The 23,411-nt window shown below is 46.2% G+C and overlaps 1 protein-coding gene across 7 annotated transcripts in view; it reads left to right on the top strand.

Annotated features, from left to right (window-relative positions):
* The window catches only part of PRDM2 (PR/SET domain 2), a 109,793-nt gene that overhangs the window by 71,964 nt on the left and 14,418 nt on the right, over window positions 1-23,411 (top strand). For 5 of the 7 annotated variants that reach the window (XM_079777447.1, XM_079777445.1, XM_079777448.1 and 2 more), the window contains 2 exons: window positions 2,489-2,599; window positions 7,725-12,096. In XM_079777447.1, the coding sequence (XP_079633573.1) occupies window positions 2,489-2,599; window positions 7,725-12,096 (4,483 nt within the window). Of the gene's footprint in view, window positions 1-604; window positions 1,172-2,488; window positions 2,600-7,724; window positions 12,097-14,720; window positions 16,262-23,411 lie in introns of those variants that run through there. The other 2 variants (XM_079777444.1, XM_079777450.1) reach the window with 2 other exon arrangements.

The raw sequence follows: 23,411 nt of genomic DNA, 5'->3' as shown, positions 1-23,411 counted from the left end.
TGGAGAGTCCAAAAATAGACATTTGACATTCAGGATCAGCTAGGTGTTCTCATACTTACTTAGGCAGAGAATAAAACTTCAAGTGATATTTTTACCTTTTAGATAGTTATATGATCTCATTCTGAGTACATATTAATAAATGGTATTATTAAAGTTGTACTTTGCTTTATTATAATATAAATCTAGAAATCTAACTTAGTACTTTGTTCACATAGGGCAATTTACTCTCTTTATATAGCCTGCTCACTAGCCTCTATAGTATTTGAGAAGTTGCAGAAAATCTTTGAGTTGCTTTTGCAAGGGACAGTAATACAATAAATTAATGTCTGTATTTCTATTAAATTGTACAGTGTGATTTTTAAAATTCACGTAAGGTTTAGGCATAAGGAGGGAAGGTTTAGACCATACCTCTGTATTTATGTATTTTGAAAGCTCATACCTGTAGAAAGTAGTAGCAAGTAAGAATTCAGTAAGAAAGGTCATATTTCTTGGCCTGTTTGGAGTACATGAGGTGGTACTGATGTCTTACAGCACATTTGTGGTTTTGATCCAGGGAAAATTTTCTGAATATAACTTTGGAATGAAATGTCTGAGGGGGCAGCAGGAGTCCTGACGTGGGTCTTACGAGGCATGACCTGCGGAACTACAGCAGTTCCTGTTAGTAGCCAGTCACTGAAATTAGCATTGTTTGCTACCAGTAATCTGAGATGGACTGGGCATATGTCATCATGAGGATAAGAAAACTGGTGGAAAGGTTAGAATCCAAACTCCCTAAAGCACAACTGGATTCCTCAGGAGCCGTTGTCATTATCAGATTTACGCCAGTGCTGTTGACTGCGGGAGAAAGACTTGAAAGAGGAGGTGACTTGTGGCCGTGTCATGTGTTTTCATGGCCTTGCCCCTTGCAGAGGGCATGGGTTTATAATCCTTCCCCCTGGAGACGTGAATCTACCTGCTCCATGAAGATTCTGCTGCTGTGCGTGGCTCCAGTGAAGTCCTGAGTTCCCTTTAGCTGCCTTTGGAAACGAATGGATTGACTTGTTTTCAGATTGTGTTTGAGTGAACTCTCTCACACAGTTGCAGAAAACTTCTGTTTTCTTACTGAAGAATTAGGGATTCAAAATGGTGTTTTAGAATCTTCTTTTTAAGACTAACATTAAATGGCTGATTAGTAAGTATTTTATTCATTTTTTCTTGTTGAATCTCTTAAATATTTCTCAAAATCTGGTGATGTTTTTTAGGATTAATATCTGGTTTGTATTGTTTACAAATGTTTCTATTTTTAATCATCATGATCTTTGCAATGATAATATTTTGTGTCTCTGATCTTAAGTTTCATCTGTTACCTACATTTTAATTAATTATGCTGCTCTGTTGTGATTCTCTGTTATGGAGAACACCATTTTCCAGAAACTGCCGATGTTTTCTAGTTTGTCATTTTACTAAATCAGAGATCAAGGTGGCTGTTCGTTGCGAAAGAGAAAGCTCAGGAGGCTGTATGAAGCCTGTTTGAGGAGAGCATTGCAGAAAGAGAAGGGAACTGTTTGGGGAAGGTGATGGGACCTGTTCTGAATCTGAAAACTGAAAAATAAAAGCTACCAGGCATAAGAAACTTGGAATTTAAAAAATGGCCAAGAGGGGTTGCAAATTCTGGTTAAATCCTAACGAGACCAAATGCTGAGCCTCTAGTAGTAGTAACCGGTCTAGAATTGTTTATCTTTACTGAGAATCTTGGTGACTTGAGTTCACTGTTCCAGCTTGTCAGAAATGTGCTGCATTTTCATCTTATCTTCTGAACTGTGGTATCACTTGGAATTCAGTTAATGATTCCTGAATCCCAGCTTCCAAATTGTTAATGAAATATTGAATTGTTCTGGACCTCGAGTTGAGTCCCTCAGGACCCTCAGAGTGCCGTGCCGGCTGGCCACAGTGAATTATTCATAATTACTCTGCTTTGATATTTGAGCCATTGTGCATGAGTATTCCTTACAATTCAGTGGAATCTCAGCTTCTGTTGTTTTACTTTGACAATTATAGGTGTTTATGTCTTAACTAAAAGGGCCCCAAGTTAACCCATATTGTTTTCCCTATGTGCTTCTTATAAATAACCAGATTTCTGCCAGTCCCTGTTATGTGTATGGTATTAAAACTGAGAGCTGTCATCTAATTTTCCTGTGACATCAGTATTGTTAACTTTTCTAGAATCTATTATGCTAGTTTGATAGTTGCTTTAGAGCTATGAGGGAACTGGTGCCCAAGATTCTGAAAAATACAAGATTTATGGGTTTCTTTTTTTCTCTGACATGATTTAAAAGTATTTGTATTCATCATCTATTCCTTTCTTTAGGGATTGAAGTGATAGTTGCCTAGAAATAGACAGTTTGCTCTGATTGGATTAGTGATGGTCTCCTTCAAGAATGCGGGGTAATAGTGAATGAATGAACGAACAAATGAACAAACAAATAAATAAATGGTTTATTTGTTTCAGGGAAGAAAAAACCCCAGGAAAATAAAAACAAAGGAAACAAAACTGAAGACATACAGCTGAAGACAAGTGAGCCAGATCACACCTCTGCCAATATGAGAGATTCTGCAGAAGGTAGGCTGGGGTGTTGGGCTTGCATGATTTGGGTGTGTATCACCATTTATAATTTTGTACTAGAGGCCCGGTACACAAAATTTGTGCATGGGGCGGTGGGGCAGGGGAGGGTCCCCTCAACCCAGCCTGTACCCACTCCAATCCGGGACCCTTCGGGGGATGTCCAACTGCCAGGATGGGGCCTAAAACGGCAATCGGACATCCCTCTCACAATCCAGGACCACTGGCTCCTAACTGCTCACCTGCCTGCCTGCCTGATCGTCCCTAACTGTCCCCCCCCCACCACCGCCGGCCTGGTTGCCCCTAACTGCCCCCCCTGCCGGCTTGGTCGCCCCCAACTGCCCCCCCCCCGCCAGCCTGGTTGCCCCTTACTGCCCCCCCTGCCAGCTTGGTCGCCCCCAACTGCCCCCCTGCCAACCTGGTCACCCCTTACTGCCCCCCCTGCCGGCTTGGTCGCCCCCAACTGCCCCCCTGCCAACCTGGTCACCCCTTACTGCCCCCCCCCCTGCCGGCCTGGTCGCTCCCAACTGTTCTCCCCCCCCCCCCCCCCCGCCAGCCTGGTTGCCCCTTACTGCCCCTGCTGCTGGCCTGGTCACCTCAAACTGCCCCCCTGCCAGCCTGGTCGCCCCTCACTGCCCCCGCCAGCCTGGTCGCCCCACGCAGCCTGCTGCTCAGTCATTTGGTCGTCCCTCGCTAATCCCCCTGCCGGCCTGGTCACCCCATGCAGCCTGTTTGGTCGTCCGTTCAGTTGCAATGATTGCTTAGGCTTTTATTATTATAGATTTCTTTGGCATGCCCGCCTGAGAGTCATTCAAGAAAAGAAACAGCAAGAAGGTCCCCTACAAGCCCTTCACATCCCCCATCCTCTTCAAAAAATGTACTATAGACCTTCCTTGTTAGAAATCAAATTATGCTTGGTTAAAATAAAATGAAGCATTGTATATGATTGCATTTACAAATAATTTACAAAGTTCAAAACCATGAAAAAACATCTCTAATGACAGGAGTCAGACTAGTACACATCAGTACTAGTCCACTGATGTGTGGGTGGGCACGTTGGTGTATTTACTTGTAAACAGTTTATCTTGCTCTATGCTATGATTTGCATACTTTAGGTATGTTTTGCAGTTCAGTTAAAAAATTACTTAAAATATTAAACACCTTGATTTTATATATCAGAATGAAAAATGTGCAGAGTGAAAAATGTTCTTTTGTTAGAATTTTAATTTCTATTTTATCTCTCGTGTTTCTTCCCACTAAATTTTCTGTGGTCTCTTCTGAGGACTAATATTCTAGTCCCTCCATGCTGTAAGAATTCAGAGACATGGGTTGAAAGTTAATCAGAAAGGCAGATTGCTCAGTTGAGCCACCATATCGAGACTATTGCTATTAGAAAAGAGGGAGTTATGTCCTAATTCGTTATGTGGCCAATTTATGCAAAGACCGGAGCTTGGTCAAGAGTTGTTCATAGTGACCCAAATAGGCGAATTTCAAAATGTAGGCTTGTGACTTTCAAGAAACATTTGTAGAGAAAAAAGCCACCAGCAATATTTTTTATTCCTGTTAAGCCATTTTGTTAGCACTGTTTGTGGTGATGACGTTCATAAAGGATTGTAATTTCCGGTGGCATTATATGAAGCAAGAATCGACAAGTTTACTTCCCAGAACCTTATAAAACTAAGTTCTGCCCGCTGATAGCAGATTTGCTAAGACATTTGTTTGAACAACAAAAATACTAAGGACCCTCCCTACATTTAGTGGCAGAATTAAAAACAAAAATTCAGGAGCCCCTTTCCCCCTTCAAAATTCAAGACAGTTATTTTTTTCCTGATATAACATCAGGCCCCATGAAAAAAAGGTACTTAATATTTACCTTTTTGTGGAATAAATGGTTAAAGTGTAATTGGTTCTGTACAGTGTAGTTGTCATTCCTGAATGTTCTGCGTATTCTTAAAAAGTGGTCTGAGCAAGCAGTCCAGACTCTTCCTGTGTTCCCCAAACCTCCCGTTATGTTTAAAGCTCAGTGACCACATGGACACACTCTGGTGTGGGCCTTACTAGTGAGCAGAGCTGTGTTTTGGTTTATATTGCTTTGGACAGTTTCAAATCTGAAATTGTTTACCAATCACAGAGAAAGAAATAATACATTTATATATTTTTTTCCATTAAAAGAAGCCACAGATTTTGGTCCAAAAAGAACTCCATAAAGAAATTTTTGTGCCTTACAGATGTTATTTTCAATTTCTGTAGTCTCATTCCAACTTTTTTTTAGCAACATGTTGGGTCTGTGTTGAACATGTAGTATTTCAAAGGGAGTTAGCTCCTAATTTGAAATACATTACCACCATCAAATGACTGGTTTCTCAGTTTGTGGAAAACTCATGGGATTTATGAAATTTGTCAGGGTGGGGGCGGGGAATGGGAAGACTGGTTTCTGTTTAGAAGCAGAAGCCTCGTTGCCAGTAAAATGGTGGGCATATGGGTAAAAGGAAGACTGATATTCCGAGGAGAGCTTGCATTTAGAGAGCTTGGCACAGTTGGCTTTTTAACCCCCACTTCCCCTGTATCCAGGCATTCACCAGGTCTGTGACAGGCTCTTCTATCTTGACAGTCTGGCCACTGTTTTCTGCCTCCACTGCTTCTTTCCACTGCTACATGTCTTCATGTAAGCAGCAGCATCTCCCTTCTAATACCACTGCATCCGTATTGGTTGCCTGCAGTAATGTGTCTTCCCCGTCCCTTAATCCACATCACAGCCAAAATCTCCCAACTGGCACCCTCCTGCTTTAAAATATCTTAATGGGTCCCCATTGCCCACAGGTGAGTCCAAAATAATTCACAGTGTGCTATATGTTTTGATTCCTCCTGTTGCCTTTCCTTTTCTCTCCTTGACCTTCACGTTCAGCCTGCCCAATACTTTATCTAGGAAGCCTCCCCTGATCAAGCCACGTACAAGGTCCTCTTGTGTGCTTCTGTGGCAGCATGTACTTCCACGGGCGTAACCATTCATTTATTATAGTGGTGTTGCCTGCTTGCTTTCATGTAGCTCTATAAGGATAAGGATCTTGACAACGTTGTTCGCCTAGTACTGGCATATAGTAAATACTTGCCCAGCGAAAGGGGAAAGATCCAGTTAACAAGCCAGGAGGTCCCAGAGCTTTTCTGACTCCTCACGCGTGTACAGCACAAGGGGCCTGGCTGCACAGACAGGGGGCGCTGTGGAGAAGGGACACTCTCTGTCAGCCGTAGGTGCACTGGGACAGCTCCTGTCTGGGAGTCCCCGCTCTCCTTCGGTTTCTCCCAACCGCTGTTCCATCTCTCTGCTTTTCTTTATAGCTAAACTTGAAAGAGCTGCTTATAGTCTCCCTGTCTCTCCCTCCTTACCTTCTTTTAGGAACTCTTACTAGGCATTTGTCCCCGCTACTCCACTGAAACTGTTACCATGATCACCACACAGCCACCTTGGTAAAGGGAATTCTCCATTCTCAGTCCTTACCTTACCCAACCCATCAGCAGTTCTGGACACAGCTGATCACTCCGTCCTTGAAACTTGGTTTATTTAGCCGAAGGCCACCACTCTCTCGATTCTCCAGCTACCTCACGGGTCATTTCTCTGACCTCTAAGTACTGGAGTCATCTGGGGGCAGTCTTCCCTCCTCTCTTCTGTCTGCATTCACTCTCCAGGTGACCTCGTCCAGTCCCGTGCTCCAAATACTATTTTGTGTCTAAGGACTTGTACATTTCTAGGCTCAGCTTCTGTTGAACTCGAGTCATCCATAACTGCTTAACATCTTCACGTGGATATCTGTCAGGTACCTCAAAGTTTTAATACATCAAAATGAACTCTACTTTCTTCCAGCACACACACACACAGCCCAAACCTGCTCTTCCCGCCGTTTCCTACTGCTTAGCAAACAGGATTATTGCAGTTGCTGTGGCTCCTCTCTCTCACCACAGCTAGTCAGCAAGCACATCTTGTTAGTTCATCTCCAAAATGTATCCAGAGTCTGATCATTCCCACCACCTCCCCTGCTACCCTAGTCGCCACCCTGGCCCTTCTCCTGCAGGATGCAGCTCTCGTCTCCCTGCCTCCACCCTTATCCACCTGGAGTTCCCTATCTTTCTTGTACCAAGAGTGATCCTCTTGAATATGAGTGAGTTATATCATATTTCTGTTAGAACTTCAGCTCCCTGTTTCACTCCGAGTAAAGGCCAGCAGCCTGCACGGTCCTATGTGAGTTGGCCTCTGATCGTATCTTCTGCTCTCCTGCCTTCCTCCAGTCTCCTCCATCCCCCTCCCCACATTCTTTCCAGATTCCTTGCTATTCCTTGAACACATCCAACAGGTTCTTGACTCAGAACTTCAGTATCTGCTGTTTACTCTGTCCAGAGGGCTCCCCCCTCCCCTACATATTCACATGACTCACTTTTTTTAGGTCTCTGCTCAACTGTCACCTTACCAGTGAGTCCTTCCCTGCCCACCTGGGTTTCTTCTCGGGCATTGAGACTCCTGAGTTGCTAATCATTTGATCAGGCTTAGAAGAGATGGTCCCTAAAGTTTCTTTTACTTGAAAAAATCCTGATCATCTGGAAACTGTTCTAGCTTCTAAAAATGTAGATTTAGTCAGGAAGGGAGGAGAGAATCATTCCATTCAAGGAAGATCACTAAGAATCTAACCTGGTAGGTAATATATTTAACAACTTTCTTATTTCAGTTTGGAATCCTGAGAAATTGGAATTCACAACTAGTCTCCTGAAATTCAGTGTCTGCTACTCCAACACAATTTTAGGCACTACAATTTCTATAAATAAAAATGTTTATATATGTGTGACTAAACACAGAAAAGATTCTAAGCTCCAAGTGACTCTTTGTTCACGTATGTCTCCTCTCTGCCCAGTGTGTTGCCTGGTTAATACAGGTGCTCTGTAAATATTAGCTGAATGAATGAAATGGATTTAAATCCAATACAACTTTATAAATGAGAACGTATAGCTGTTTGTTGTTAATCATAACCTCCCTTACACATTTTAAGTGCTAAGAGAAATAACTTGAATAATAAGAATTGATCTTAAATCGGCTAGTTTTGCCCTCACCTCCATGCTTCTATTTCCCTCTGCTTTCTAGGTGCCAAAGAAGAGGATGAGAAGCCCTCAGCTCCAGCAGCTGAGCAGACAGCTGTTCAGGAGGTGGTTAGTCAGGATGTGCTTCCAGAACTAGGAACCCCTCTCCCTGCCTGCGAGCTGCACACAGAACCAGACAAGAAGCTAGAAGCAACAAATTGTGAGGTGAATGACTTGGAGGAAGAGGAGGAGGAAGAGGAGGAGGAAGATGATGGGTTGGAAGAAGAGGGGGAAGAAGAAGCTGACATGCCAAATGAAAGCTCTGTGAAAGAGCCAGAAATACGGTGCGATGAGAAGCTAGAAGATTTATTAGAAGAACCAAAAAACATTTCAAAAGAAACTCTCGAAGACTCTCCAGAGGTAACTCCTGTTATCAAAATTCCCAAAACTAAGGAAGAAGCCAATGGTGATGTATTTGAAACATTAATGTTTCCATGTCAGCATTGTGAAAGAAAGTTTACAACCAAACAGGGGCTGGAACGGCACATGCACATCCATATATCTACAGTCAACCATGCTTTCAAATGCAAGTACTGTGGGAAAGCATTCGGCACCCAAATTAACAGGCGGAGGCATGAGCGTCGCCATGAGGCAGGGTTAAAGCGAAAACCCAGCCTAACACTACAGCCATCAGAGGACCCAGCTGATGGCAAAGAATCTGGAGACGGTGTCACTCCAAAAGATGACTCGAACCCTCCCAGTCTTGGGCAAGACTGTCTGATGTTGAGTTCAGAGAAAGCTTCCCAAGAAACAGTAAATTCTTCTGTTGCAGAAGAGAATGGAGAAGTCAAAGAGCTTCATCCCTGCAAATACTGTAAGAAGGTTTTTGGCACTCATACTAATATGAGACGGCACCAGCGCAGAGTTCATGAGCGTCACCTGATTCCCAAAGGTGTGCGGAGGAAAGGAGGCCTCCTGGAAGAGCCCCAGCCGCCCGCAGAGCGGGCCCAGCCCCCCCAGAATGTCTACGTTCCCAGCACAGAACCCGAGGAGGAAGGGGAGGCAGATGACGTGTACATCATGGACATTTCTAGCAATATTTCTGAGAACTTAAATTACTATATTGATGGTAAAATTCAAACCAGCAGCAGCACCAGTAACTGTGATGTGATTGAGATGGAGTCCAGTTCGGCAGACTTGTATGGTATAAACTGTCTGCTCACTCCGGTTACAGTGGAAATTACTCAGAATATAAAGCCCACACAGGTCCCCATAATAGATGATCTTCCTAAAGAGCCTTCCAGCAGCACAAACAGTGAGTCCAAGAGACGGAGAACTGCGAGTCCTCCCGTGTTACCCAGAATCAAAGCTGAAGCAGAGCCTGAGCCCATAGCACCCTCGTGCTCCTTGAGCCTGCCCCTTAGCATCACCACAGAGGCCGTGTCTCTCCACAAAGAGAAAGGCGTGTACTTGTCGTCAAAGCTCAAGCAGCTCCTTCAAACCCAGGATAAACTAACTCCTCCCGCAGGGATTTTGGCAGCTGAGATCACTAAGTTGGGTCCTGTCTGTGTGTCCGCTCCTGCGTCCATGCTGCCCGTGACCTCCAGTCGGTTTAAGCGGCGGACCAGCTCCCCTCCCAGCTCTCCACAGCACAGTCCTGCCCTTCGAGACTTCGGAAAGCAAAGCGATGGGAAAGCAGTGTGGACTGATGCAGTTCTGGGTTCCAAAAAGCCCAAGTTAGAAAGTCATAGCAACTCCTCCCCGGTGTGGAGTTTGTCTGGGAGAGACGAGAGGGAAACCGTGAGCCCGCCATGCTTTGATGAATTCAAGGTATCCAAAGAGTGGGCCGCCAGTTCCACCTTCAGCCCTGTGTGCAACCAGCAGCCACTGGATTTATCCAGCGGTGTCAAACAGAAGGCTGAGGGTACAGGCAAGCCTCCGGTCCAGTGGGAATCGGTGTTAGATCTCAGTGTGCATAAAAAGCCTTGTGCGGACTCGGAAGGCAAGGAATTCAAAGACACCAACGTGGCGCAGCCAGCCTGCAGTGCTGTCAAGAAGAAGAAGCCGACCACCTGCATGCTGCAGAAGGTCCTTCTCAATGAATACAATGGCATCGGCGTGCCCATCGAAAACACGGCAGATGTGACCAGGAGCCCGAGTCCTTGTAAATCCCTGGATCCCCAAGCAGATCCTGACCTTGGGCCTGACACGAGTTTATCTGCCCCTACTGTGGAGTGCCCACCTGATGTTTCTCCTCCATCTCCTGCCTGCCAGACACCCTCTCTTTCCTCCGGGCAGCTGCCTCCTCTCTTGATGCCAACACATCCCTCATCCCCTCCGCCCTGTCCTCCTGTGTTAACTGTTGCCACACCACCTCCTCCACTCCTGCCTACCATACCTCTTGCAGCCCCCTCTTCCGGGGCGTCTCCTCTCCCGTGTCCCTCCCCACTCTCAAATGCTACTGCGCAGTCCCCACTTCCGATTCTTTCTCCTACGGTGTCTCCCTCGCCTTCTCCCATTCCTTCCGTAGAGCCTCTCATGTCTGCTGCCTCTCCGGGGCCTCCAACACTTTCATCATCATCTGCATCTTCATCTTCGTTCTCTTCATCTTCCTCCTCTTCCCCCTCACCACCTCCTCTGTCAGCAGTATCATCCGTTGTTTCTTCTGGGGATAATCTGGAAGCCTCTCTCCCCATGATATCTTTCAAACAGGAAGAATTAGAGAATGAAGATCTGAAACCCAGGGAAGAACCCCCGTCTGCAGTTGAACAGGATATTGTTCAGGAAACATTCAACAAAAACTTTGTCTGCAATGTCTGTGAATCGCCTTTTCTTTCCATTAAAGATCTAACCAAACATTTATCTGTTCATGCTGAAGAATGGCCCTTCAAATGTGAATTTTGTGTGCAGCTCTTTAAGGCTAAAACTGATTTGTCGGAACATCGCTTTTTGCTTCATGGAGTTGGGAATATCTTTGTGTGTTCAGTTTGTAAAAAAGAATTTGCTTTTTTGTGCAATTTGCAGCAGCACCAGCGAGATCTCCACCCGGATAAGGTGTGCACACACCACGAGTTTGAGAGTGGCACCCTGAGGCCGCAGAACTTTACAGATCCCAGCAAGGCCCACGCAGAGCATATGCAGAGTTTGCCGGAAGATCCTTTAGAAACGTCGAAAGAGGAAGAGGAGTTAAATGATTCTTCCGAAGAGCTTTACACGACCATAAAAATAATGGCCTCTGGAATAAAGACGAAAGATCCAGATGTTCGATTGGGTCTCAATCAACATTACCCAAGCTTTAAACCGCCTCCATTTCAGTACCACCACCGAAACCCCATGGGTATCGGTGTGACGGCCACCAACTTCACTACACACAACATTCCACAGACGTTTAGCACTGCCATTCGCTGCACCAAGTGCGGCAAAGGTGTAGACAACATGCCCGAGTTACACAAGCATATCCTGGCCTGCGCTTCTGCCAGCGACAAGAAGAGGTACACCCCCAGGAAAAACCCAGTACCGCTGAAACAAACGGTGCAGCCCAAAAACGGTGTGGTGGTTTTGGAGAACTCTGGGAAAAATGCCTTCAGACGAATGGGACAGCCCAAAAGACTGAACTTTAGTGTCGAACTCAGCAAAATGTCACCAAATAAGCTCAAATTAAATGCATTGAAGAAAAAAAATCAGCTTGTTCAGAAAGCCATCCTGCAAAAAAACAAATCTGCCAAGCAGAAGGCGGACTTAAAAAATGCTTCAGAGTCCTCTTCGCACATCTGCCCGTATTGCCATCGGGAGTTCACGTACATTGGAAGCCTGAATAAGCATGCTGCTTTCAGCTGTCCCAAAAAACCGCTTTCTCCTTCCAAAAAAAAAGCTTCCCACTCGTCCAAGAAAGGTGGGCATGTGTCACCTGCAAGTAGTGACAGAAGCAGTAGCAGCAACCACCGCAGACGGACCGCAGACGCCGAGATTAAAATGCAAAACACGCAGGCTCCTTTGGGCAAGACTAGAGCTCGCAGCTCAGGCCCCACACAGGTCCCACTGCCTTCCTCGTCCTTCAGGTCCAAGCAGAATGTCAAATTTGCAGCTTCGGGGAAGGCCAAAAAACCAACCTCCTCTTTAAGGAACTCGAGTCCCATCAGAATGGCCAAAATAACTCACGTTGAGGGGAAAAAGCCCAAAGCTGTGGCCAAGAATCATTCTGCTCAGCTCTCGAGCAAGGCGGCCCGGAGCCTGCACGTGAGGGTACAGAAAAGCAAGGCCGTCTTACAAAGCAAATCCGCTCTGGCCGGTAAGAAAAGAACAGACCGGTTCAATGTAAAATCTAGAGAACGGAGTGGCGGGCCCATCACCCGAAGCCTCCAGCTGGCAGCTGCTGCCGACCTGGGCGACAGCAGGAGGGAGGACAGCAGTGGCAAGCAGGAGCTGAAGGACTTCAGGTAAGCTGTCTCCCAGGGCCCGAGGAATTCAGCTCCGGAGCGTGGGGGCGGGAAAGACGGTTGGAAGCGAACAGTATACTTGCCCAATGGCTTTTTTTTCTTCTTCCTGTGTAATTTTGACATAAGCACTTAAAGGAAATGGGGTTGCTTAAGTTATAGGCCGCTGCAGAGATGGATACCGCCTAGCTTTATCTCAGACCCAGGACTCGCAAAAGCGTGCCATTTCTTTTAGGGCCAGTGTGAACTGAATTTGAAACCATGAAAAGCTCTTAAAAGTACCCTGTTATGAAAAGATGAAATCCTCTTAAACTTCCTATCTTGGGTAATATCTCAGTGTCACTTTTATTTTTTCTGGATTATAGGTGGTTTCTTCTGTTAAAATGGATCTCTGAGGCCATTAAAACCACATTGCAATCTCATCAATATTTCTGTGACTCAAGCATAGTTATAGTAACGGAGAATGCTTCCATTATTCATGCTTCTATTGTTTTCATTAAAAAAACTTACCTCATGGGTTAGAACAAAATGCACCGTACTCATTTCAAAATGCCTTAAGTTCCCCACCCCCTCCTCTCTCCAGCGTAGGGTGACACAGGCCAGCTCCCGAAGGAGAAGCAGCCGGGAGAGAGCTTAGAACTGCAGCAAGGCCAGGCTCCTTGGCTCCCCAGGCACATGCCGAAACCCAGGGCAAGTCAGCGTGGCCGTCAGTGCCTTTGTTTCCCAGTAATGATGTAAGAGTTCATCTTAGATTTGAGGTGATTTTACTGTTTTGTTTGTGTCCTCCCTATATTCAGAAGTGTTCTCAGTGACACAAAAACAGGGCGATAGTTAAATTGGTTATGTTGACTTCTCAAACTTCCTAAGTCACTTAAATAACCTTGGTTTGACGCACTTTCTTGGGATTCCTGCTGTTTCCTAAAAAATGCCTACGGGTCAAGCTCGTGAAAAACTCACCATCAGATAGGATTTCTGCAAAATACTTCAAAACCTTGTCCTTTCGGCGTGAGCTGCCGGACTCGAGGCTTTCTTGGCTATCCCGCTCGGGGTCTGCAAAGTCTTTGGTGTTTCAGGCAAAAGCAGAATTAGCGTTCACTGGGGAGTGGTCTGCCATTTGGGGAGGTCGTGAGGATCCAAAGGTATTGTTACCAGTGCACAGCTGATGAGGTAGAATTCTGGGTGCCCGTGTGCCTTAAGTCACGGAAAAAGAACAATGTAGAGAAGAATCGTTAGCCAAGACTAATAGTTAAAAAGCTACTTCAGAAATGTACTAAACAATTAGTTGCTAGAGAGATAACTCAGCATCTGGTCTCTGGCCATGCCATATGCATAAGCACCTATTAGCCGTTATAGTGGCCTGCTGGAGTGTTTTAACTGTACCTGTTAGTACTCTGTCTTTGCTCTGGAAGTTCCTCAGCAATAGGAGGTTCTTGAACTCGAGTCCTTTACAAAGATAAAGAGCCAGAATATGTCATCATTTTTACAGACGACTACAAAACATGCCCCGGGTGGTTGATGCTTTAGAATGCACTATGCGTACCCCCCTTTGTCTCCAGTCTTGTCTGAAAGAATCATTTTGTACTGGATCCCGTTTGTACAGTTCAAGGGTAAAGAAAAGTTCTCTGAGTAACTAAACTTCCCAAGTTCATTCAATTAGCCTCTTACTCACCCAGTGCTCTTGGAAGAAGGGGACCAAAGTGCCTAATAAAATTGTGTCTCTGTTTCCTCCAGTTCATTATAATTATTTTGCTTCGTTTCATTGTTTAACAGAGGGTTACATTGCTGGAGGGAAATTTGGCCTAAAAGGAAGCACAGAGAATCAGATAAGAAAACTTGTTCTAACTGGTAGGTGGCAGCAGCAGCATCCCCGGTAGCTGGCCCCCCTTGGTGTCTGTCACTGAACTGTGCTGTGGGCACCTCCGAAGGACGTGTCTTACAAGGGGTCCATTTACAAGTGACCATAAATTTGTGAAGACGGCATCATATTCTGATTATCTGGGCACAAGCGTGGGCATTTCTTCAGGGAGTTTGTTCTCTTTTCAGTGCCTTTAGCCCATTTGGTATAAAACCAGGATTCCTGAACTCAGGCCTGAGATTATCATGAGGGCTTTAGCTGGCCTCGTCCTTGGTACATACTTGTGTTACACTGGTAAGGAGTTGTTTTAACTATAGTCGCCTTCCCTTTCAGTGTATTTCTACGTGTAAATTTTATTCAGGGATGACTTCATGGCACATGGTCAGAAATACTCTCTTCTCTCTGTTCTCATTGATTTCGCTTTACTCACCCTGTTGTGTACTGAAGGACTTCCCACAGCACTGGCAGCGTGTTTCATCATAGCCATCTGTGCTTAAGAGCCAGCCCCCAGCATTCACCACAGATCATTACAAAAATAAAATGATGTTCATTTCCTCCCATATCCATCTCTGCCACACCACTCCAGATAGGGCTCGGGCCTTGCCAGCGTGTGCCTGTTGAGTAGGGCCCCCAAGTTCCTGAACACTTCCAGAATCAACCTGTTGCTGTCTTAACATTTGTCATATGGATCTGCTCACCTTCTCTTTAACATGGTCAATTCATATAAGGTTGTGTTATGTTGTCATTTATCTTCAGTTTTCTTATTTTCTAGGAACTTCCTGTAGAAAAGCCCCCCACACAAAACAAACCTTAATTGACTAAATAAAGATAATGCATGCTCAACTTAGGATAAGCACTACGGCAAAGGATGCGAAATCTACCAAGCTTGCAAGACCATTTGAAGCTGTCTCACAAATCTGCAGGCTTCTTGTTGCCCTGGTTAGAGTCAGGCATCTGCGTCTTCGCTGGTGCCCAACACGTGCTGGGCACCTGGGTGATTGAGATGCAAGAGGTGCTGTAAGACGGGCTAGATGAACTGGCCCATCGTCACGGGACTGATAACTCAGATGTGAGTGTGGCCCTGGTTTTGGCACATAGCAGAGGAAGGAGTGATTTGAACTTAACCTTGCAAAGCAAGTTCTCTTTTTTATCAGTAGTTTGTTGTAGATTTCAGGGATGACAAATTCTAATGCACTTGTTTTAAGTTTTGGTCACACACCAGCTCTTGATGCCTTTTAAGTTAATTATAGACAGAGGCATTTAGCTTCTCTCTCTGCCTGCTTTTTTTATTTTTTATTTTTTTAAATCACAAGCTGATGGCCAGCATAATGGAGAGGAAACCCGATTGGATATGGACTCCTTTTGTATGCCTCTTCCAGTTTCATGTGTGTTTATCCAGATGGACATCCTCTCCAATAATTATGTGGCACTAATTTATAACTATTATATTATGGGAGACTATGTAGCAATATACCAATGCCTAGGATGCATCTCAGGCCTTGAAAGCTGTATGTCTGCACTTAAGTAAAAAAGTAAAAATAAATTTACATACAGGCTTACACTGCAGTCTCTAATAGAGATTTAAAAACTACAAATTGGCCTTTTCCTGGGTGTATCATTTCTCCACACATTATACATGCTTTCACCCTAATTAATGACTGAGTTGGTGGGAAATGGCTAGGTTATTCATGAGTTTTTTTTCTCCTTTTGTTTTCAACTTTAAAAGTAATCTACCTCTTAAAATGTGTAGTTTAATACTTGTTTGGTGAATTTGTGCCATTTTAATCCTTTCACTATCATTCCCATTTTGTTACATTTCTGTTCTGGGGACTTTTGTGTTGAAATATTGTATAAAGCATTTGTAGCAGTTTAAAAATAAAATATTTAAAATTATTTAAATTGTTTTGGATGCTTCAATTGTATTGTGATTTGCCTTTTACATTTGTGTTTGAGTTGTTAATCTGGAGTGTTCTTGTACTGGAGTTTGCTGTTAGTTATTTTACTGTTTCTTGTTGGAGAGTTATGATATAAAAGACTATTTTAATGAAAACATTAAAATTTACAATTTGACATACAAAAGGGATTGTCTGTTGATTTGAACCAATGTAGCCTTTTAAGAAAGAGGCTAATTGTAGACAGACCAGCTAAGAGTGCTGTTTGCTGTTTATCCCTTCCAGGATGAAACAAATCATTTGAGCTTGTCAGATGTACGAAAGTTTTTTTATGCTGTTGCTAGCAAGCACTTACTAACTAGGGGAACTTTAAATGATACATTTTATATCATTGTAACCAATAAAAACTTTCTAAAAGCTTGTGAAAGGACTGCATTTTGTACATGGTTGGGAGCAGTGAAGGGCAAAAAAGGAAGAGGCCCGTAGGAAAAGCGTTTGAAGCCGCACGCTGTGCTGTGCGCTGTGCAGGGTCCGCCCAGAGGACCTCCTCACGTGTTCCCATGTGGCATTGACTCTTTGTTATTTCAAATCCTTACCTACCATTGAGCGGGTAGCCATGAAGTCGGACAGTGTGCTCAGAGGTACCTCGAGAGTGAAATAAAGCATTTCACAGGTAGGGTCTCCACTTCCTCGATGCTTGCTAACAGATTACTCTGGTTTGGGGATTTTTATTGTTAATCCCCAAAGAATGAAACAAAGAAGTTGGAACATCTGTATTGAGTTTGTGTGGGATTGCTGTTTTTCTTGAGATGGAATGTTTGCAGTTTCGTCAAGTCCCACATGATACCGCACTGTGGTTCTCATGCTTTACATCAGTATGTGTCATTCCGAAGTCTTAGGGGAAGGCGGTAAAGCTGAAGGAGTGATCATTGTCTCCTGGCCAGATGTCCTCTAGTTCATGATACCCCCCTCTTCTCTCCCCCCCTCCCCCCAGAGACCCAGCGGGAGGGGGGGAGAGGGGAGGGCGGTGTCACAGGAGGAAGTGGGGAGGCGCTGGGTTGGAGGAGTTAGGACTTGCTTTCTGTGTTGGCTGTTGAATGGCCCTGCACTGCGGGCTGAGCACACACAGCTCCCTGTGGCCCGCACACTGGGAGGAGAGGGCGCTGCTCATGGAGGAAGTGGGTTCCACCTTGGCCGTCTGCTCGCCATTCCTCTCCCTTCACGCCGGCAGCCAGCAGGCCCCGCACATCCACTCCTTCCAGCCTCCTGTGGCCTGCTTCGGTGGCTCAGCAGTGGGCAGGTTATTTCTGGATCTTAGTTCCAAGTAGGGAATGGCTAGGTGGTCTCTGCGTTTTCCTTCGTCGTCTTACTGGGTGTGGAGGCTGAGACTTTGGCGGGACTGGGAGTTTGCCTACAAGATGCTGGGCCTTAAAGACACAGTGCTGTGGGATATTTTTGAAAAAAGAAACTAGGTCCAGATTGGTGGGACTGATGAGTTCCATATTACTGTTAAATTCTTCCTAGACAAAAACAACAGGGTCAAAAAAAAAAATCCTTGGAACAAAACCTGAAGTTTGAGTGGGTGAGACCTAGAGGGAAAATGTACGACTGACTGCTCATTGGTTGATCGGGTCAGGCTCTGTGCCCCCGTCTCCCGTTTGGAGACCACCCAGGCCTAGTCCCGACCTCCAGTCGCTGTGGTTCACTTGAGTTCCTCGCCTGCAAGTGGTGACAAGCTTCTGGGAAGCTGACAGCTGTCGCTCGCTTTCCTTTCCGTGTGCAAGGTTCTGCCCTAAGCGTTTTTCAGGCTCTTGACAATAGCACCCTGAGGTTGGTGTCATTTACCGATGGGGAAACAGACTTGGGGGGTGGGGGGGGTTGAAAGTGCCAAGCTGGGATTTGAACTGCCTCCAACCTGCACCATCCTGTCTATTATTTTTATAGCTTCCCCCCCCCCCAAAGTTTCATTTCCTCTAGATGTAAAAGCCTCTTTACAGTCTTCCCCTGCATTTGTGAACAAGTCTTCCTGCTGCAGCAAGACCGTCAGTAGGAGCAGCTCCTGGAGCCCCCGAGTCTGGTTTCACTCTGAACGGTGGGGTGTGCGCCCACGTCACGGGCCGCTCAAGTCCCGCTGACTTTCTAGATTGATCTGATTAGTCAACAGGAATCGTATAAGGAGAATCAAGCTCACTATCATCATATCCTCTGGTCTTGGAAGTGGTTCTAAAGAAGGGCCCGGGGAGCCTGGGGAGCGTCTCGGTTGTCACTTGAGAACGTTGACCTGTTGGGCATTAGCCCAAAAAGAAAGCTGATCGGGGCTGGCCTCCCCCCTCGGCAAGTATGTGTTACGTGCAAATCAAAGGGTTAACTTCTGCCGGTAGTAAGTTATTTTTAAAGTATAGCATTACAGCCAGGAGAGTGTGCGTAGGTTTTATTTACTTTCTAGATTAAGAATTAGAAAAGCCCTCACGACTGCAGTAAATTGCTTGCAGTTCTGTTCTGAGCCATTAAAGGGGCTTGGAAATACTTTTATTAGAGTTAGCTTGCTGAACTACTGGGGTAATGGGATTTGTACGTGCTTCTGTTTTCTGCCTCACTTGTACCAGCTGGATTCCTTTTCAACTATCTTACAGAAAGTGACCCTAAATTCAGGCAGGTGTCCCAGAGAACAGAGGTTTTTATGGAGGATTTCTAGTGCCTAAATGTGCCTTCCCATGTCCAGCTTATAAAGCACAGGGACAAGCCAGACAGAACCCACGGTTCTGAACATTCCTTGGTAGGTGCTACCTGAGTTACCCAGTCTGGGTGAGAGCTTGGGTGTCATTTTAGCAATGACAGAAAGCTACAGAAGGTTTTTAAAGTACAGGTTTCTATCCTGAACAGATTTAAGAGTATTTCCATAGTAATGTTTAGACAGGAGCCTGCTGTGCAGTCTGGAATTACGCTTAGGTAACTAATGAGTGTTAGCATTAAATCGTAAGTGTAGCCCTAGCTGGTTTGGCTTGGTGGTTAGAGCATCGACCTGCGGACAAGGGTCCCGGGTTCAAGTTCGGTCAGGGGCACATGCCCATGTTGCGAGCTCGATCCCTAGTAGGGGGCAGGCAGGAGGCAGCCAATCAATGATTCTCTCTCATCATTGCTGTTTCTATCTCTCCCTCTCCCTTCCTCTCTGAAATCAATAAAAATATATCTTAAAAAATATTAAATTTCCAGTAGGAATCTTTAAAGGCCTGGAGTTTGTTGCACAGGTAAGTTAATAACAATAGGGAATATAGGCCTTAAGGCAATTTTCATATTTTACCTTAAAGAAAATAGAATTTCAGCCCTAGCCGGTTTGGCTCAGTGGGTAGAAGAGCATCCACCCGTGGACTGAGTGGTCCTGGGTTTGATTCTGGTTGGGGACACATACCTCAGTTGCAGGTTCGATCCCTGTTGGGGCGCGTGTGGGAGGCAACCAATTGATGTTTCTGTCTGTCCCCCCTTCCATCCACTCCCTCTAAAAAAAAAAACCAATAGAAAAATATCCTTGGGGGAGGATTAACAAAAAATAAAAATAGAACTTCAATTTTAAATCATTGCATTTGTTTTAGTATTTAATAATTGCCAAAGTGATATTTTAATATTCTTATTGGACTGAGATTATTTAAAACTCACATGGATTCAATTTGTCTTGCAGTAACATTCTCTTCTCACTTGGTTTTTTATAATCACATCCAACCCTTGCCAACCCAGCTTGAGTGGAGGAACATTTTTGGATGGCTGTTCCCAAGCTGTTCCTGGACTCGTAAAAGCAGGCACATTCTCCAAAGCAGGCACATTCTCCAGTAGTGATTCAGCCGGTCAGCCATTCAGAAAACATCTTTAATGGTCCAACTGGATCCCAAAGGTGCTGGGCTGTAGATCTGTGGACGCTGTCCTGTGTCCCGGGGCTTGCCGAGGCCCCTGGGACATGGCCACTGTTCCGAGGTCTCTGCATGGCGTTCTCAGCATTTACAGAGAAATGGAGCCGGGCAGCAGCCTCACCTGCATTATGTCCCACAGATCCAGGTGAGAGAGTGCCCAAGCCCGAACGTCTGATTCCAGAGCCCTGTTCTTTTTTTAATATATTTGTATTGATTTTAGAGAGGAAGGAAGGAGAGAGAGAGAGAGAGAGAGAGAGAGAGAGAGAGAGAGAGAGAGAAACATCAATGATGCGAGAGAATCATTGATTGGCTGCCTCCCACATTCCCTCCCTGCCCCCCCCCCCCCCCTTGGGGACTGAGCCTGCAACCGGGGCATGTGCCCTGACCAGGAATTCAACTGTGACCTACTAGCTCATAGGTCGACGCTCAACCCCTGAGCCATGCTGGCCGGGCTCCAGAGCCCTGTCCTTAAAGGCATTGTGAAACCTCTGAACGCACTGTGTCCCCTAAATGTCTCCTGCTGACCTCATCGCCCAAAGAGGGGTTTGCTGCCGAGAGGTGGTGTAGTGTCATCCGTAGCTTCAGGGTGGCGGCCATGATCACAATAGAATTCAAAGTTCAGAGTTTGCTGCAGGCCTCTGGCCTCCCCTGGAAGAGATGGTGCGGTGCAGCCAGTGCTGGCCTGGCTGGGAGGCTGCGTGGAGATTTCATCCCAGGCAGTGAAATGTGGGTGAGGCACTCGCTCTGCCCCAGAGCTGCTTGCTCAGCTGTCACCTCCTTCAAGAAGCCTTCCCTGACCATCCACTCTGAAATAAGTGTCGTTGTCCCTCTCCACCTGTTCTTGGAGACCCTTACGTCTTCATGTGTTCTGTTCGATCTGTTAGGTTGGTTTACTGAATGCTTCTCCTCCCAGGATGGGGAATCCACCCAGGGAAGCTGCCTGTTGCTGCATGTACAGCAGTGCCTGGCATGTAGTAGCCGCTCAATAAATATTTGTTAATTGAATAAAGTGTCTGCATCCTGGCTTCATCACTTACTAGCTCTGTAACCTTGGGCAAGTCATGCCACCTCTCTGAGCCCCAGCCCTCCTTTCTGTAAAATGGCAGTGATCAGTCCAGCCACAAAGGATGCTTGTGAAGACAGACAAGCCCGCGAGGACCACAGATGCCGCTTTGCGCTAGTAAGTGCTTCGTAAACGCTAGCCGCTGTTGTGGCTGTTGGGACTGAAAGAGTCTGTTTAAGGCTGATCGGACGTTGTGGCTCCCCTCAGAGCTGACTTACCATGTGTGTGATTTCATGACTGCAGGGGTTGCCATAGCCGGAATTCCCCATCCTCTCCTGTCGGTGCCCACAGCGGGCCCTCCAGGGACCCCAGGGGCCTTTGGCCGCCTCGTGGGGCCTGAGCTGTCCCGTGGGGACCGTAGGTGCTGCCTTTCTACACGAGGCGCTCCCACCCACCAGAGCTGGGGAGGGAGCTGTGAGACAGGCAGGCACTTTGCAAGTCAAGGTGAGAAAAGGGTTTTATTAAGTCAGCGCTCCATATAACTTTCTCTTGGTTTTGAATTTCAAAGCACCTCCCTCCATATAACTTTATTTCCCTTGGTTTTGAATTTCAAAGCCAAAACGTACGTTTAACAAGGTAGCTTCAGAAGAAAACATTTCATTAGCTCCATGTAAATGTAACCAAGGAATCCCAACTTAGTGACATAATGTAAGAACCAGCACTGTTTTCAGGGCTTTTCCTGTATTACCCCATTTCATCATTAAAAAAAATACTTTCCTGTCCTCCCATTTTTCAAATGGGGAGCAGGCACAGAGAAGGTCAGCAATTTGTCCGAGGTCCCAGGTGGTCAGAGCAGCCAGGTCCAGGCAGTGGCCTCACCTGTCCGTCAGAGTCTGCTCTGCCTCTAGTCCCCTGACCTGGGAGGGAAGCCTGGCTAGGCCTGGTTCTTCCCAGTGGCTTCTTAAGAAGCAGGGAGCCCTAGCCAGTTGGGCTCAGGGGATAGAGCGCTGGCCCAAGGTTCAATTCCAGTCAAGGGCATGCACCTGGATTGTAGGCTCCATCCCCAGCCCCGGTTGGGGCGTGTGCAGGAGGCACCCGATCATTGTGCCTCTCTCACATCAATGTTTCTCTGTCTCTTCCCCTCCCACTCTAAAAACCAATGAAAAAACACCCTCAGGTGAGGATTAACCACAAAAAGGCAGGGAGCTGCTTGCTGGTAAGCAATTGCTCCATGTGGCTGAGAAGCACCCGTTGGTTTGAAGGAGCTGAAAGGGAGGCGGTGAACGCACGTCTCCGTCCTCCCTGGTCCTGGTCCATTTTATCTGCTCTTGGGAGACCAGACTGCGCGGCTCCAGCCAGGCCTGGTGTGACGCCACCCGCTCTGTTAGGGAAGGAACAGGTTCAGGTGGTGACTCGTCCAAACCTTGCTGTCTACTGTCGACTTTTTTCTACTTCGTAGGAGGCTCTCCAGGCCACGGTAGGCAAGTAGGTTCCCATGGGCGCCCGGAGAGCCACTGCCTGGGGCGCTGCATCGGCGGGATTCAGAGGTGATGTCTCGCTCGGGGTCAGAGGGCCCCGTGCCAGGTATCTGCCTTGTTTGCAGAAAGGGTCGGGGGCAATGGCTCTGCCGCATGCGTGTTTGCTGCCAGGAGGCTAATGTATCTGCTACTTCCCTGCTTTTAAAAACAGCACCGGGCACAAGTTCACTTTTCTTGGAGGCTCATGGTAACCGTCAGTGAAGACGGTTGTGGAGAAGTGATGCCCTCAGAGGCCATCCAGGCATGCAGGATCCGGATGCTTGAGGTGTGACTTAATGTTTCAGGAAGGATGTGCTCCTGGCTTGTTTTTCATTTATGATTTATGGATGTTGTCTGCACCGCTCGCCGCCTCCAGATGTGCTCTGTTAATCCCCTATGGGCTAGGAAGCTCGATCGTGGTCCTATTAATAGTTCCTGTAAATAACGAGGTAGGTAGGGCCTGAGAAGACACCAGGGGCCTCCCCGCGAGCGGAGTGCGTGAGCAGCAGGCACAGACATGCTGGCGTGGTTTGCTTGTTAAAAATGTCCTTGGTCCTTGGCTGGTAAATGACGTTTGCTGGACAAATGACCTCTAGATAGGAACGGGTGAAGTGTAACACACACACGCAGATCGCTTTTTCCTTTTGAGCCACAAGTTTCATAAGCAATTTGGGGAGAGAATGAAGTGGAAGTTGGGGTAGAATGCACAGTCTCTCAGGGAAGGTTTCTTGCCCCATGAAGTACCTTAATTCTTAAACAGTCGTGTTCTTCTCTGTACCTCATGCCTCCGTGCTTTGTTCTGGGTTTAGAATATTTCATGTGGTGCCTGTGCTAACCAGTGGCTGAGTCTCTGAGGAAGTGCCTGGGGCTCAGTCCATCCCATTGCTTGATAAGGAAGACATGGGTCCCCCTGCCCATTGATTTGACTTTCTTTCCTTTCCTCTCTAAGTCAGTGTATTACGCCAGGAGTTTTCCAGAGTTTCTCTGATGACCAGTGCAGAGGTTCAGAGGTGTTCTGTCCTCTTACCTTCCTTCATATTCAGGCTCCTTTGCATTTTACGAGTGAGTTGGGTGGAAACAGGCTGTGTTGACTTTGTCCTCATGTAGGCGCCAACCACTTTGAGGCACCCAACAAATTGGTGTTGGATA

This window comes from Cnephaeus nilssonii, assembly GCF_951640355.1.
Source record: "Cnephaeus nilssonii genome assembly, chromosome: 7".
In the NCBI taxonomy this organism is placed as follows: Eukaryota; Metazoa; Chordata; class Mammalia; order Chiroptera; family Vespertilionidae; genus Cnephaeus; species Cnephaeus nilssonii.
The sequence above is the reverse complement of the archived record's forward strand: the minus strand, read 5'-3'. Positions and strand labels throughout refer to the sequence as shown.